At 40.1% G+C, this 13,205-nt stretch overlaps 1 protein-coding gene across 1 annotated transcript; it reads left to right on the forward strand.

Annotated features, from left to right (window-relative positions):
* Positions 1-464: 464 nt before the first annotated feature.
* Positions 465-2,664, forward strand: foxi3a (forkhead box I3a). Its single transcript, XM_037119642.1, has 2 exons — positions 465-1,126; positions 1,742-2,664. The coding sequence occupies exons 1-2, from the start codon at positions 601-603 to the stop codon at positions 2,434-2,436; spliced, it is 1,221 nt and encodes a 406-aa protein (XP_036975537.1). The 5' UTR covers positions 465-600; the 3' UTR covers positions 2,437-2,664.
* The last annotated feature ends 10,541 nt before the right edge of the window (positions 2,665-13,205 follow it).

Here is a 13,205-nt window from a genome sequence, read left to right on the forward strand (position 1 = left end):
GCAGGCTGTAGGCTGCGTGACCAGGAGTTTAGACGGTTTGTTTTATGTTCAGTGTTTATATTCACTGACTTTCATCAGATGAGTCGACGTAACGCTCTCAAACTGAAAAGTTGAAAAGGTTCTCAATCACTCATTTATCAAGCTGTGAGCGTGTCTGTGTGTGTGTGTGTGTGGAGCCATATCTCAGCATGAAATCCTCAGGCTCTAATCTGCTTGAGGGGAGGAATTCAGCCTAGTCTTATTCAAATCAACCCACTACACACACACACACACACACACACACACACACACACACACACACACACACACACACACACACACACACACACACACACACACCATGCATACACATGCATGCAAATTTGTGTGTGAGACAGCACAGTAGCCAATCAGCTTGTCCATGGGTGGAGCGACAGAGTATAAATTTCTCAGGTGGGCAGCAGGTGAACAGAGCACGACAGGTGCAGGAGCTGTGTGTAGCCTCTAGAAACACACACTTATTTATACAAACATACACACTTCTTGGAACTGAGCGGACGTCACCTCAAAGACGAGACGGGAAAGTGAAGGCAGACACACAGGAAGGAATAGAAACCCAGAATGGCTTCCTTCGTCCTGGAGCAGGGTCTGTCCCCACCTCTATGCGGACGCTCTCTGCCCCAGCAGGAGCTCCCGTCTCTGGGCCTTCATTCGACTGACTTCAGCCTGTACAGCCCTCCAGCTCCTCCTGAGCACAGCCTGTCTGTGTCACAGTGGCTCCCACCGACCAACCACAGCGACCTCTCCCTCTGCAACCAAGACCTAGGCCCCGTCTCTGGGATCGCAGGACTCCCACCAGTGTTCGGTGGCTTCTTCCCGCATCTCTACAGCAACCCCTGGTTCTCCACGTCCAACCCAGATGAGATGCTGCGCCTGGTCCGCCCACCGTACTCCTACTCTGCGCTCATCGCCATGGCGATACAAACCGCACCCGAGCAGCGGCTGACACTCAGCCAGATCTACCAGTACGTCACCAACAACTTCCCCTTCTACAGCTCCAACAAGGCAGGCTGGCAGAACTCCATCCGCCACAACCTGTCACTCAACGACTGCTTCAGGAAAGTTCCCCGTGACGAGAACGACCCAGGTGAGACAAACCACACCTGAGTTTAAAAACTGCTTTATCCATTTTACAACACAGCCAGTGATTCCAGTTCATTTCTATAAACAAAAGTAGCCAGAAAAGAGTTGAAACCAACTCTTTAGTCCTCGGCTTTTATTGTTTTGACTCATCGATTATTACAGGAAATAGGCTCTGCTGTTGTATATGTTTAAAACAGTAAGGTCACAATAAGGTCAAATAATGCTTTTATTGTGATTTCAAAACAAATTATTGTCAAGCCAAACTCCATATAAATTATTTTTCAAACAAGTTATTTCATACTGGTGAAGGAACATAACAAAAAAAAAAAAAACAAGCAGCATCAAAAAAGTTGGTTCTGTTTCTACCTTCCAAAAAATGCGAAAACCAAATAGAGCAGCTCAAGGCTTTCTGAAGAATTGAATATATATAGTTTTAGCTAAAAAAATTTAAGTATTTTTAAAGGGAGTTCAGGTTTGTAAAAACAGGTGTTTAAATCATTTAAAGCTCCTAAATTTAGTTTTTCTTTCATGTTCCGGTGATAAGAGAAGAAAAGTAGTTGCTGCTTAGTTTCTTTAATAACCTTCATCTTCCTCCTCCTCCTCCTCCTCCTCTCTTCAGGTAAAGGAAACTACTGGACTATTGACCCAAACTGCGAGAAGATGTTCGACAACGGAAACTTTCGCCGCAAGAGGAAGAGGAAGGCTGATGACGTGACCGCTGACAAGAAACCTTCCTCCCCCTCCTCCTCCTCTTCCTCTGACTCCTCCTCCTCATCAGAGCCAAGTCCTAAAATTCCCAGCATGCACTGCAATAGTGGCAGTAACAGCAGCACTGAGTTCTCTGCTCTCTCAGACACTAGCTTCAGCAACTTCATGTGTCAACCCCAGGACTCCTTCTTCCCTCCTCCTCCTCCTCCTCCTCCTCATGCCAGCTCCCCCTCGCTGTACATGCAGGTACCGGACCATGCCTCCCCTACTCCTCCTGTTCCTCAGGGATACGGCTCCTCTTACTCTCCCGGCGCTGTTGTTCCTCAGTGGGACACCTGCAGCTCCTCACCTACCCATCATCACTCCATCACACCTCCTCCTGCTCAATTCCCCTCCTCCCAATCAACCCCTCCCCATTTCTCCTCCCTTGTCTACCCTTATGCCGGCTCCCCCCCACTCTACGTCGACTTGCAGACAGCGTCCTGTCTTCAGCCCGAGCTCCAGGAGGCCCAGCAGCTGCAGCAGCTTCATGCCCAGTGTGAGCCCCTCTTCTCTGGGGGCTTTTCTGACCCTCTGCCCCTCGACTCTCTGGTTCGCCCTCAGTGACACAAACCAGATGGTGACAGCTCCAGCGAACATTATATGTTTACACCGAGAACTGATGATGTATTTCAAAGTTTTTAAAATGTCTTCATGTGAATGTTTGGTTGAATTCAAAGCAGCCACAGTGTGAATGTTCCTATTTATCTTTTTTTAAAAGGGGGGTGAATGTTTCATGTGTACATATAAGTCCAATGTATTTAATGTTTGGAATAAAAAAAAAAGTTCAACACATTTTGAAAACTGTTTCCTCTTTTTTTCTCAAATGTCATCATCTATATTAATGAAGTACCTGCAATTTTACTTTTTTATCCTGAGTAGGTATGTGTTTACATGATCAAATATTACTTTTTTCGACATTCATTGGCAATGTTGGCTTTTCCAACAGACTAAAATAAAGCTGAGCTTCTCCAACAGGCCTAAAACAATGTGATTTGCAACAATAGCCTAACATCAATCTTAGCTTCTCCAATAGGCTAACATAAAGCTTTGCCTCTCCCACAGGCTAACATCAAGATTAGCTTCTCCAACAAGCTAACATCAAGGTTAGCTTCTCCAACAAGCTAACTTGATGTTAGCTTGTTGGAGAAGCTAACCTTGATGTTAGCTTGCTTAGCTTTCCAAACAAGCTTACATAAAGCTTAGCATCATCAAAAGCCCACAAGGTTAGCTTGGCTGACATCAGTGATAGCTTCTTCAACAGGCTAACATCACCATTAGCTTCTCCAACAGGCAAAATTTCAAAGTGAGCTTCTCCAACAGGCTAACATCAAGCTTAGCTTCTCCCACAGGCTAACATCAAGCTTAGGTTCTCCCACAGGCTAACATCAAGGTTAGGTTCTCCCAAACGCTAACATCAAGGTTAGCTTCTCCAATATACAAACATTAAGGTTAGTTTCTCACACAGGCTTATACCAAGGTGAGGTTCTCCAGCAGGCTAACATCAAGCTTAGCTTCTCCCACAGGCTAACATCAAGCTTAGGTTCTCCCGCAGGCTAACATCAAGGTTAGGTTCTCCCACACGCTAACATCAAGGTTAGCTTCTCCAATATACAAACATTAAGGTTAGCTTCTCACACAGGCTTATATCAAGGTGAGGTTCTCCAACAGGCTAACATCAAACTTTACTTCTCCCACAGGCTAACATCAAAGTTAGCTTCTCCAAAATGCAAACATTAAGATTAGTTTCTCACACTTGCTAACATCAAGATGGTTTTCTCTAACAAGATATCCTTTAGGTAAGCTTCTCGAACCAGCTTACATCAATCTTAGCTTCTCCAACAGGTGTACATCAGTTGCACTTCATGAAACAACCAGGTTGTATGTTTTAGGCAATTTATCACAGGATTAATCTACTTTCAAAACTAACAGAAAACAGAGTAGAGTTCAGTGAAGAAAGGATCTTGAAGATCTCTTGTTGATGATGTTGTGGTGATGTCAGGGAAATCTCTCTGTACTCTGACTGTATCCTCTTGCTCTCATAAGACTGAACTCCACAGCTGAACTTTACAAGTTTGAGTGTGAGTCTCAAGTCATTCACTCTCTGCAGCGAGACATTCTTCTTATCTCCTCTCTTTAAAACTCTTCCCACGGAGATTGAACTGCTGGTGAGGGATAATGCTATCAGCACCCTAAAACAAACAATCAAGCAAACAAACAGTCATGCTGTGGTTCATGGATCTGCTGAGTCGTGATATCGACGAAGAGGAAAACCTTTTATCTGTCTGTTTGATTTAGTTTCAGTGATTCAGCAGTAACCTGTGCAGAATGAGTCGACAGCAGCGATGATGACGCAGATTACAGCTCTGAATGTTTCAGTCAGCAGATCCCACAGACTGACACACAATAAGAGCTCAGATTTCCCACAGGCGGTGAACTGACAGCAGATGAAACTATTCTATGGGAAAGAAGAAGTCCATCTCCACCTGATCTCAGGTCAGAACGCTTCTTCACAAAATGTACAGATGCAAACAGCTGCAGTGCAAAAACACAACTTATTTTTATCAGGCTCATGTATGTTTTAGTGAAAAATATCGTATCTGACTCACCGACACAGTGTTTCATTGCTAAATGACCTGAACAAGTTATCATTTAATTTTATGTGATCAGCCTAATTGATCAATTGATTAATTGATTCTTCATTATCAGCAATAATAGGAATAAAAACACAAAGAATACAACTTATTACACTTACTCAAGTACTGCTTTTAAGTACAGTTTTTATACAGTACATTCATACATGTAAATATGTAATTTTCATTTACTTGTAGTTTTGATACATTCAGTGTTGGATACTTAACGTCTTTTACTCAAGTACCGACCTATGGGTGACTTTTACTTTCATCAAAGTAATGTTATAAATAATATCTTTTTTTAAATCAAGCATGACTTTTAGGTGTGATTTACATTGTGACATACTAAGTCATAATTTTGACTTAAAATGCCAGCCCCAATTATAATTATTGTGAATGTATCTTTTTGTGAATGGGCTTCTGTACTGTTCAGGCAGTTTAAATAAAAAATGAAATAAAATAATCTTAACATTCAGTCAACTTGAGTAGGAAAATTGCTTTAACAAAAGCAAGAATTTGTTCTGCCACTGACAATCTCAACTCAGGGTCCACTTACCTGCATATTCTGGAGCTTTCGACATATCACAGTCTATGAAATGAAACGTGGCCTTGAGCCCTTGTTATTTTTTTAAATTTATTTTTTAAGTAAAAATATCACCACAAAAAATTTACTCAAAGGAAAATATGCTCATCATGCAGAGGTTTTTAAGTAACAAGAACTTTAATGTGGACATTCACAAACTAACCAGCAGTTTATATGGGACATCCTAGTTAATGAGTTCTTTTACTTTCTGTACTTGAAAATTTTGATGATCACACTAAAAGAAGGTTTTGAATGTTAAACGTTTTTGAAATATATTTTTTCTCTGTTGTATTTGAGTACAAGAATGCGTAATATGTCCACCTCTGGTGTTGTGTAGTGGACTAAAAAGAGCAATATTTTATTCTGAACTGCAGTGAAGTAGAAGTTTGGTAAAGTACTCTACAATATCATGTTATACAATTGCGCTGACTTGAATTATATTTAGAAACATTTTATTCTTGAACATAATTAGTGTTTGTGTAGCTTCCATGTAAATTTGTATTGTTTCATTTGGAGTTCAATGTATTATTATTATTATTATTATTATTATTATTATTATTATATTTTTCAGTTTTAATCCTTTGATTTAACATTATTTTATTCGTGGTGTCTATATTACTTTAATGACTGTTATAGTTTGATCTTAAATATTTGATTGTTTATTGTTGCAGTATTTAGTCTTGTATTTTCTTCTCATCTATCATTGTCTATTTTGGTCTGTATTATCTCAGTTTTGCTAGAAGTCACTTGGGCTGCGTGTTTGTATGAAAGATGCTGCATAAAATGTTTTTGGTTTTCAGCATATTGCAGGTTAATCATTTAATATGAATGTAAACATACAGATGTTTGTCTACTCAGATTTCTAAGGTCTGTTTTTATGGGGACAGGTACAGACAGACATCACAGCAGCTATAGCCTCTACTCATGAGCAACGACTACAAGGAGCTCTAATTGTTATTAATGCATCAAACAGGTTTAAATTGATGTTAATGTCCTGCCTGTGTGCGTGTGTGTGTGTGTCTCCATGCTGCGTGTTTAGTCATCATGTCGTCCATTGATGTGTATGTGACAGTAAACAGACGGCACACTCTGACTGACTGATGCCATCAGCTGATCAATACTGCTGAAAGACGTCTGATCAAGCCCATCTGTTTACACATACTATAGTGTGTGCGTCTGTGCATGTGTGTGTGAGATTAATGGATGAGGTCAATAGCAGCGTAAGTGTGCCATTTGTTTACACTCCACACGTCCCCAGACAGGTCCACCCTCAGGACACACACCACACACACACACACACACACACACACACACACACACACACACACACACACGCGCACACACACATACACACACACACACCCACACACACACAGATTATTGTGTGTGTCATCACAGACAGCTGAAACTGATGATCTGTATTGTCACAATAAACACAAAGACACTGAGGAGTGTGTGTGTGTGTGTGTGTGTGGAGGGGGGGTGGGGGTGGGTGTGTGTGTTAAATGTCAGGAGTCAGACACACACACAGACAACTGTTTTCTTTTTCAGTTCTATAACAGTTTTCATAAGCAGTGGTGGAAAGTAGCTAAGTACATTTACTCAAGTACTGTGTTGTGGTTAACTTTTTTAGCACTATTTTACAAAACAAACACGTTTAGTTTATAGTTTGATATTTCACTGAAAATACATTTCGAATGCAGTAGTTTTACTTATAAATGAGTATTTCAATTATGTATGTCTGCTTATAATATTAAGTAAATACTTGTGCACAACAGTTGTACTTCTACTTTACTACATGTCAACAGTAACTCGATTAACATTTTAATTATGAAGGTTTGGCTTCAAGTATTATTTTTACAGTGTAGTATTATGAGGTGTAGCGATAACATGTTTTTGTAGGCTAATCCAGAGGTCAGCATTTCTCTGGTTCCCTCAACAAAAAGCTTATGGGATTTTTCAATTTGATTTATTAACTCCAAAAATAATCTCTGTTAAGTTTATGATACTTAGACATTTGTCCAGCAAGACAATCTTCACTGATGAACACCACTTTTACAATTTTGTGAAGCACAGATTAAATCTTTAAAAGGAAAGAGCTAATGTTGGGCTATAAACAGACTACATCACGGTCACATGACTTAATGGTCACCACCATTAAGCGTCTGACAACACAATTACTATACAGGTTTTCTAGAAACTGATCAATGTACAATTTGTAAAGTTAGAGTTAGAGAATAGTTTGTAACTAAAGTCGGCCTGTAAAGACGGAATACTGAGTGAGATGATTGTCCTTGTTTGGTGTGGTGGCGTTTAATGTCCCTGACAACCTCTGTAGTGTCATTTGGCCACTTGCTGTCATATACAATGTTTAAGACTCATAAGTGGTTTACAATTCAACTGTGGGACATCTAATGAGGTATTTATGTTGTTGAACAAAACATGTAAAGATCTTTAGCCTTAGACCTTATTTCAGGCAGTTTACTGAAAACCAATTTTAAAAACCCATTGATTTTGACAATTGATATTGTCCATTGACAAAAATGATAACAGATTTCCAGGTTTTAGGACTCATTACTTCACCACTCTATACAGCACCATTGTTAGTATAACATACCGAAAACCTAGGGATTTAAAGATGTTTTAAGGCAGGTTTTTGGTTTCAGGGAGTCAGATAAGGTTTCAGCAGTTTATTCGATCGTCAACTTCAATTTCCTTGAGAGGGGACACCTAGTATGGGTTTCAGAGGTGGTTTTAGCAGTAAGCCACTAAATGAGTTTCCAGAGCAATTTTAAGAGGACTCAGAGTTCCCTGACAGGGTTTAAGTTTCATTAAAGGGGGTTAGATCTAGGGTTAGGGCTAATCCCTTTTTAAGGGAACTCAGAGCTCCTTGAGAGTTTTCCCTGACTTTTTCAAGAGGATGTGGAGTTCTTCAAAGATGTTTCACTGTTCAATGGGGATGGTTGAGATAAAAACCTTTAAGTTGGTTCCAGTGTTGCATTGGATTTTCCTTGTGTTTTTTAAAAGGTATGAGGGTTCCTGGACCTAAATTTTTCCAGGGCAGCTGAAGATCCTTAAAAACGGTTTAGGGTCCATAGTGGGGTTCTTGGATCCACTGGATCTCTGAGGGCCCCAATATTTGGAAGTTTGCAGGAATTCATATGGTGAGATCCTTAAAGTGGTTCCACGAGTCTGAGTGTTCCCAGAGATACTTGAAAAGGAAGAATTACTTTATCAATGTAGCTGCCGCATAGTCATTTAGAGGTTTTGGTGTCTTTCCCAAAGGCATCTCAGTAGTGCTCAGGACTTGAACAGGCAAATCTCTAATCCACACATGGTGTTGAACTTGAAATGACCTATTCCCAAACCAAATTCACATGGATTAAGCTGCTGATGCCCCTACTTGTGGAGGATTAAGAGGACCTTAAAAGGGACTTAAAGTTCCAGGAGTGCTTTAATTTGTTTTCACAAGCTTTGACTGCCTGATTTTAAAACAAATCCTTTATTTGAATTGAAAGTGTTTTTTGATTGATGATTTATGTTTGCCCTAAAAAGACACCAGACACTGGTTGGCTAGGTGTTGCACTAAACCTAAACCTAACTGAGGCTATGGTGGGAGCAGGGGTTCCTGTATCTGTTTGGCCCCTGGCCCCAATATAATTTGAGCACATCAGTGTGGTTGGTGGTTTATTAGGTCAAGACTTTAATTAGGTTTCACTAGTCACAAAAGAAATGTGTTGATACCTTGAAGCCAAATCTATCTGATCTACATGTGACTGGATGAGTAAAATTCCCCAACATGGCAAATAAAAGTGTGATGATGAACTGTCAGAGCAGGTGTAGTGAAATGTTGAGCAGGAATCCTTCAGCCCATGGACACAAAAAGAGGAAGAAAGAGGTTTTCCGAACAGGTTCCTACTGATCATAGATTCTGCCCCCTCTTCTATCTGTCCTGTTCAGACTTGTCGTAATAATCTCTCTCATAAACTCCTGTCAACGATGGGCCGGAGGCAACAGAAACTTTCCACTACTGACACACAACCCGACAGACAGACAGGCAGAAAGACAGACAGGCAGGGAGCAGGTAAAATTTACAGGAAAGATCGAGGGAAGACAGTCAAGAGAGCGATCTGAAGCAATTTTGATGGGTTCTATGGGTGCCTGAGGTACACATTTCTCAGAGCGTATTAAACTAATATGTATTTAGGGTCCTTGGTGGATTTTAAAGTACATTAGCGGGAATCACGGTTCCTTTAGGGAGAGTTTTGAGGGTTTTTTTTTGGAATTTTGTCAAGTTATTGAGGGTTTTTTTGGGAGCTTTTGGGGCTTCGGACACTGGAGCAATTCCAGTAATGCTGGTGTTACCAAAGAGGGTTTTGGGGTTCCTTCTGTGTTCAAGAAGGTACCACCTTTATGGAGTTCATTGTTTATTGAGGGAGTTTTTGGAAGTTCTTCTTGCAGGGTATTCCAATGTCTCTGAGTCAACAACAAATTTCATGAATGAGAAAGATAATACTGATACTCTTGATAGGGTTCGATGAAGCTCTGGAAAGGTTGGAAAGGGACCAGGGTGGGGTATTTAAAGAGTCTCTTGGGTACTTAGGTGGTTTTAGGGGATCATTGGCATGATTTGGTCACTTAAGTGGTACCAGCAATGCTTGAGTGGTTCCCAGTGTTACCTGTTTTTGGGGTTCTTTAAGTGTTCCAGGAGCCATTCGAGGGAGTTTCTATTTTCCTTGGGGGAGTTTTAGGAAGTTTCACTTCCAGGGTGTCATGGATATTCCAATGTCCTTGAGGTTTAAGTGGAACTTAATGTGGTGTTTACTTGGGTTTGAATATGTTTTAGCGTTCCAGGAAGATATTCAACTGCAGGGATAGCAAAAAATGGTCTCTGCGACCCCTGGAGTTGTCCGCAGGGCACCTTAAACCTAGACCGTCTCTTAAAATATGTAGCCTATAAAAGACGTAATATTGATCATTTAATGGTAAAGTGAAAAAACATGTAGCAATTCATACTCCATTTCACTGAGGTATCTCACAGTCTCCAAAGGGTTAGAGAGAAGAGTTCTAAAAAGGCATTGTTGAACTTCAATAGTTTCTGCTGATTTTGAAGGATTTCTTTCTAGGTAGTGGGTTCAAAAATCCTTGTAGCTATTGGGTCTGTGGTCTAGGTTAAAGGAGTCCATTGTGGCCTTAGAGGTCTTTTCATTGTGGCTTTAGAGGTCTAGGTTTCCTAGACATGCCTTCCGAAATATTTATTTCTGGCAATCTACGGTGTTCTCAGATTTAGGGGCTCCACGGGACCTTGGAGGGTTATAAGAGACGTTGCTGTTTTTTCAGGCATATCAGTGGTGTCTCAGTCTGAGGGTTTTGCTGAATAAACCACATTGTCTAGTTCTGACCAGTTCCTTATTTATAGGTAAGAAATTCAGGTGAGCTGCCCTGATGGTGCCTGAGAGGGCAAACAAAGGCATCTCAGCAGAGAGACGGTGATTGTTGGGTGTTAAACTGGATTGGATGTGGTTTCACTGTAACGGACGCGACATGGAACATACGGGTCGGCTTCCTTAAAGCCGTCAAGATACCAGCATGACAAGCCAGCTCAACTCACCTGTAACAACATTCGCACCTTTAAAATGTCTCTCGTAACACTTCATTCTACATTTTAAGTTATGTATTTGTAAAGCAGAAAACATTTTGAACAATGAGGTGAGATATTTATTCGAATCAAGTTGATTGAATGGATGTGAAATATCTCATGTTGGCTTTGATAGTCTTTTCTGTCTCAGCTGTGTTCTTTGCAGGCCTCAACACACACACACGCGCGCGTGCACACACATGCACCCACACACACAGTCTGTCTGTTGTGTGTATAACGTTATGCAAATGTGAGGCCAGCCGTCAACCCGGCGGTTAGCGGGTCGACCACACACACACACCGCAGCAGCTCTGTCAGTCCTGACTGCTGATGTGCCCTTGAGCATCTGATGTGTCTCATTCATGAGATATTATACTCAGATCCCGCGGGAAGTGTGCCTGAATTATGCCTACAGTCGGCCATCATGCATACCATTGGTAAATAATTTCCCTTTGGTTTTACTGGTATAGATGGAACTAAATGTATGGCACACTGGTGTTTATGGCAGGAAGGAGGTTCAACTTTTTATCCATTAATTGATAATTCTTACTCCTGCTGCAAAGAAATGGTAGAAGAGAGACTCAGATCTTTTACTTCAGCAACATTAGTCGTATCACAGTCATACCACAAACATCTGGAATTCAAAATTGTACTTAAGTAAAATAAGAAAAGTGTAAACATCACCCTCTGTTATGATCCGGTATATATATAAATATATATATATATATATATATATATATATATATATGCAGACTGCACCGGATCATAACAGAGGGCTGAAGTTAAGCTAGCCAGATAAACAGAGAGAGACAAGTGATTTTTTGATCCTGCTTGAGTTGTGCCACGAGTTACACTTGTGATGTTTGTCAATTTAAAAGATAATATTCCAAGTCAATAAAGCAGTTTTTCATTAATAAAGCAATGTAATAAAGCAACGTATCATCATCGTGTTAAACTGCCCAGTGAACTCGTCTCGCTCAACCAATGTCACCAACACCAACGTGGTCGCCAACTCAGCAGAGCAAAGGAACTAAAAAAGATGAAAATCACAATAAATCTGCTCAGATTGACAACTGCAGTTATGTGAAAGGAGAGTTTATCAGTTCTGTGAGCTGCTGAAATGCAGGAGCAGGTCTACAATGTTTAAGATACTGGTTTTGGTGATCGTTCAATGAGACGTTGTCACAAACACAACTGACGGCTGTGTAGTCTTTGTAATCATGTATGTTACATTCCATTGGTTTTATGACGAACTTGACTCACTTTCTTGACAAAAATCATATTATTGACACACAATTCAAAGGGGATCAAAAAATTACTGGTCTCTCCACATTCACTCCATAAAAAGTTTTTTCCGAAATAATGTCTCACAGAGCAAAGTGGAGGAGGCTTGACTCTATTTAATTAAATATTAAATTAAACCTTTAAACCTTTTCTCACATGCATTGGTCAAAAATGGGGTCACACAGAAATCTGTCAGGACCAAAATGTGAGTCATCTTTCATTGTGTTTACCTAAAACATTTCAATGACCACATCTTCATAAAAAAAGAAAAGAAAGATGAAAGAAGAAAGATTTGATAATCATCTGAAAGAAAAATGTCAAAGGATTTGCCCTGAAAAGAAATCTGTTTTAAAATCCTGTTGTCATAAATGGATTAATAAAATATACACCAGAGCAGGTCAGCAGTGTGGTAGAGCTCCTGTAGCTGAGTGTTCTGTTAGTGCTGACATATTTATTAATGAACCGTCCGTCTGTTGACTCACATCAGAAGATTTTTTTTTTCCACATGAAGCGTTTAAAGGCACAGAAACTGCTCTGTTGTTTTGAGTTTGAGGGAAACTCGATGAAGGTGGAAAAAACCTTATAGGGGCAGTCCAACTGGTACGAGACATGCTGATACAGGACTGCTGCAAAACACACACACACACACACACACACACACACACACACACACACACACACACACACACACACACACACACAGATATAATCATACGTTATGGCAGTTATGGTGGTAATCATGACAAAAATAAATTTAACCTGATACACCTGGACAACATGTTGTGAATAAATTATTCACTCCAATAATACAACAGATTTGATTTTGATCAAAAAGCATTTAATTTGATGCTTTTAAAGTCATGCTTTGGTTGAAACTTGAATGACTGACTTTCAGGTCTTTAAGATGCATTAAAGCAGCAATAAACAACATTTTCATATTAAAGCAACATTATGCAACTTTTTTTAAACCTTGAAATAAAAGCTTCAGAATCATTCTGATGGTACATTGTCTTGTAATCTGGTGAATGGTGTCTCTATCACTTGTTTCTGCACTTTGTAACTTGGGGGTAGGATGAGAGCGTTACATACATTGTTTACTTCAACATACAAGTATTCAACACATATCAGTGTTATGACGTGCTGACTTTTGTTTGCAGTTAGCGCATACATTATGTCTGACAAATTGCTCCAGACCTGT

The sequence above is a fragment of the Acanthopagrus latus genome, chromosome 13 (genome assembly GCF_904848185.1).
Source record: "Acanthopagrus latus isolate v.2019 chromosome 13, fAcaLat1.1, whole genome shotgun sequence".
In the NCBI taxonomy this organism is placed as follows: domain Eukaryota; kingdom Metazoa; phylum Chordata; class Actinopteri; order Spariformes; family Sparidae; genus Acanthopagrus; species Acanthopagrus latus.

What these genes read in the sequence shown, in the direction of transcription:
- foxi3a (XM_037119642.1), top strand. Translation starts at nt 601, where the DNA reads ATGGCTTCCTTCGTCCTGGAGCAGGGTCTGTCCCCACCTCTATGCGGA. An exon ending in CCGTGACGAGAACGACCCAG is followed by an intron (nt 1,127 to 1,741) that starts GTGAGACAAACC and finishes TCCTCTCTTCAG; the next exon opens with GTAAAGGAAACTACTGGACT.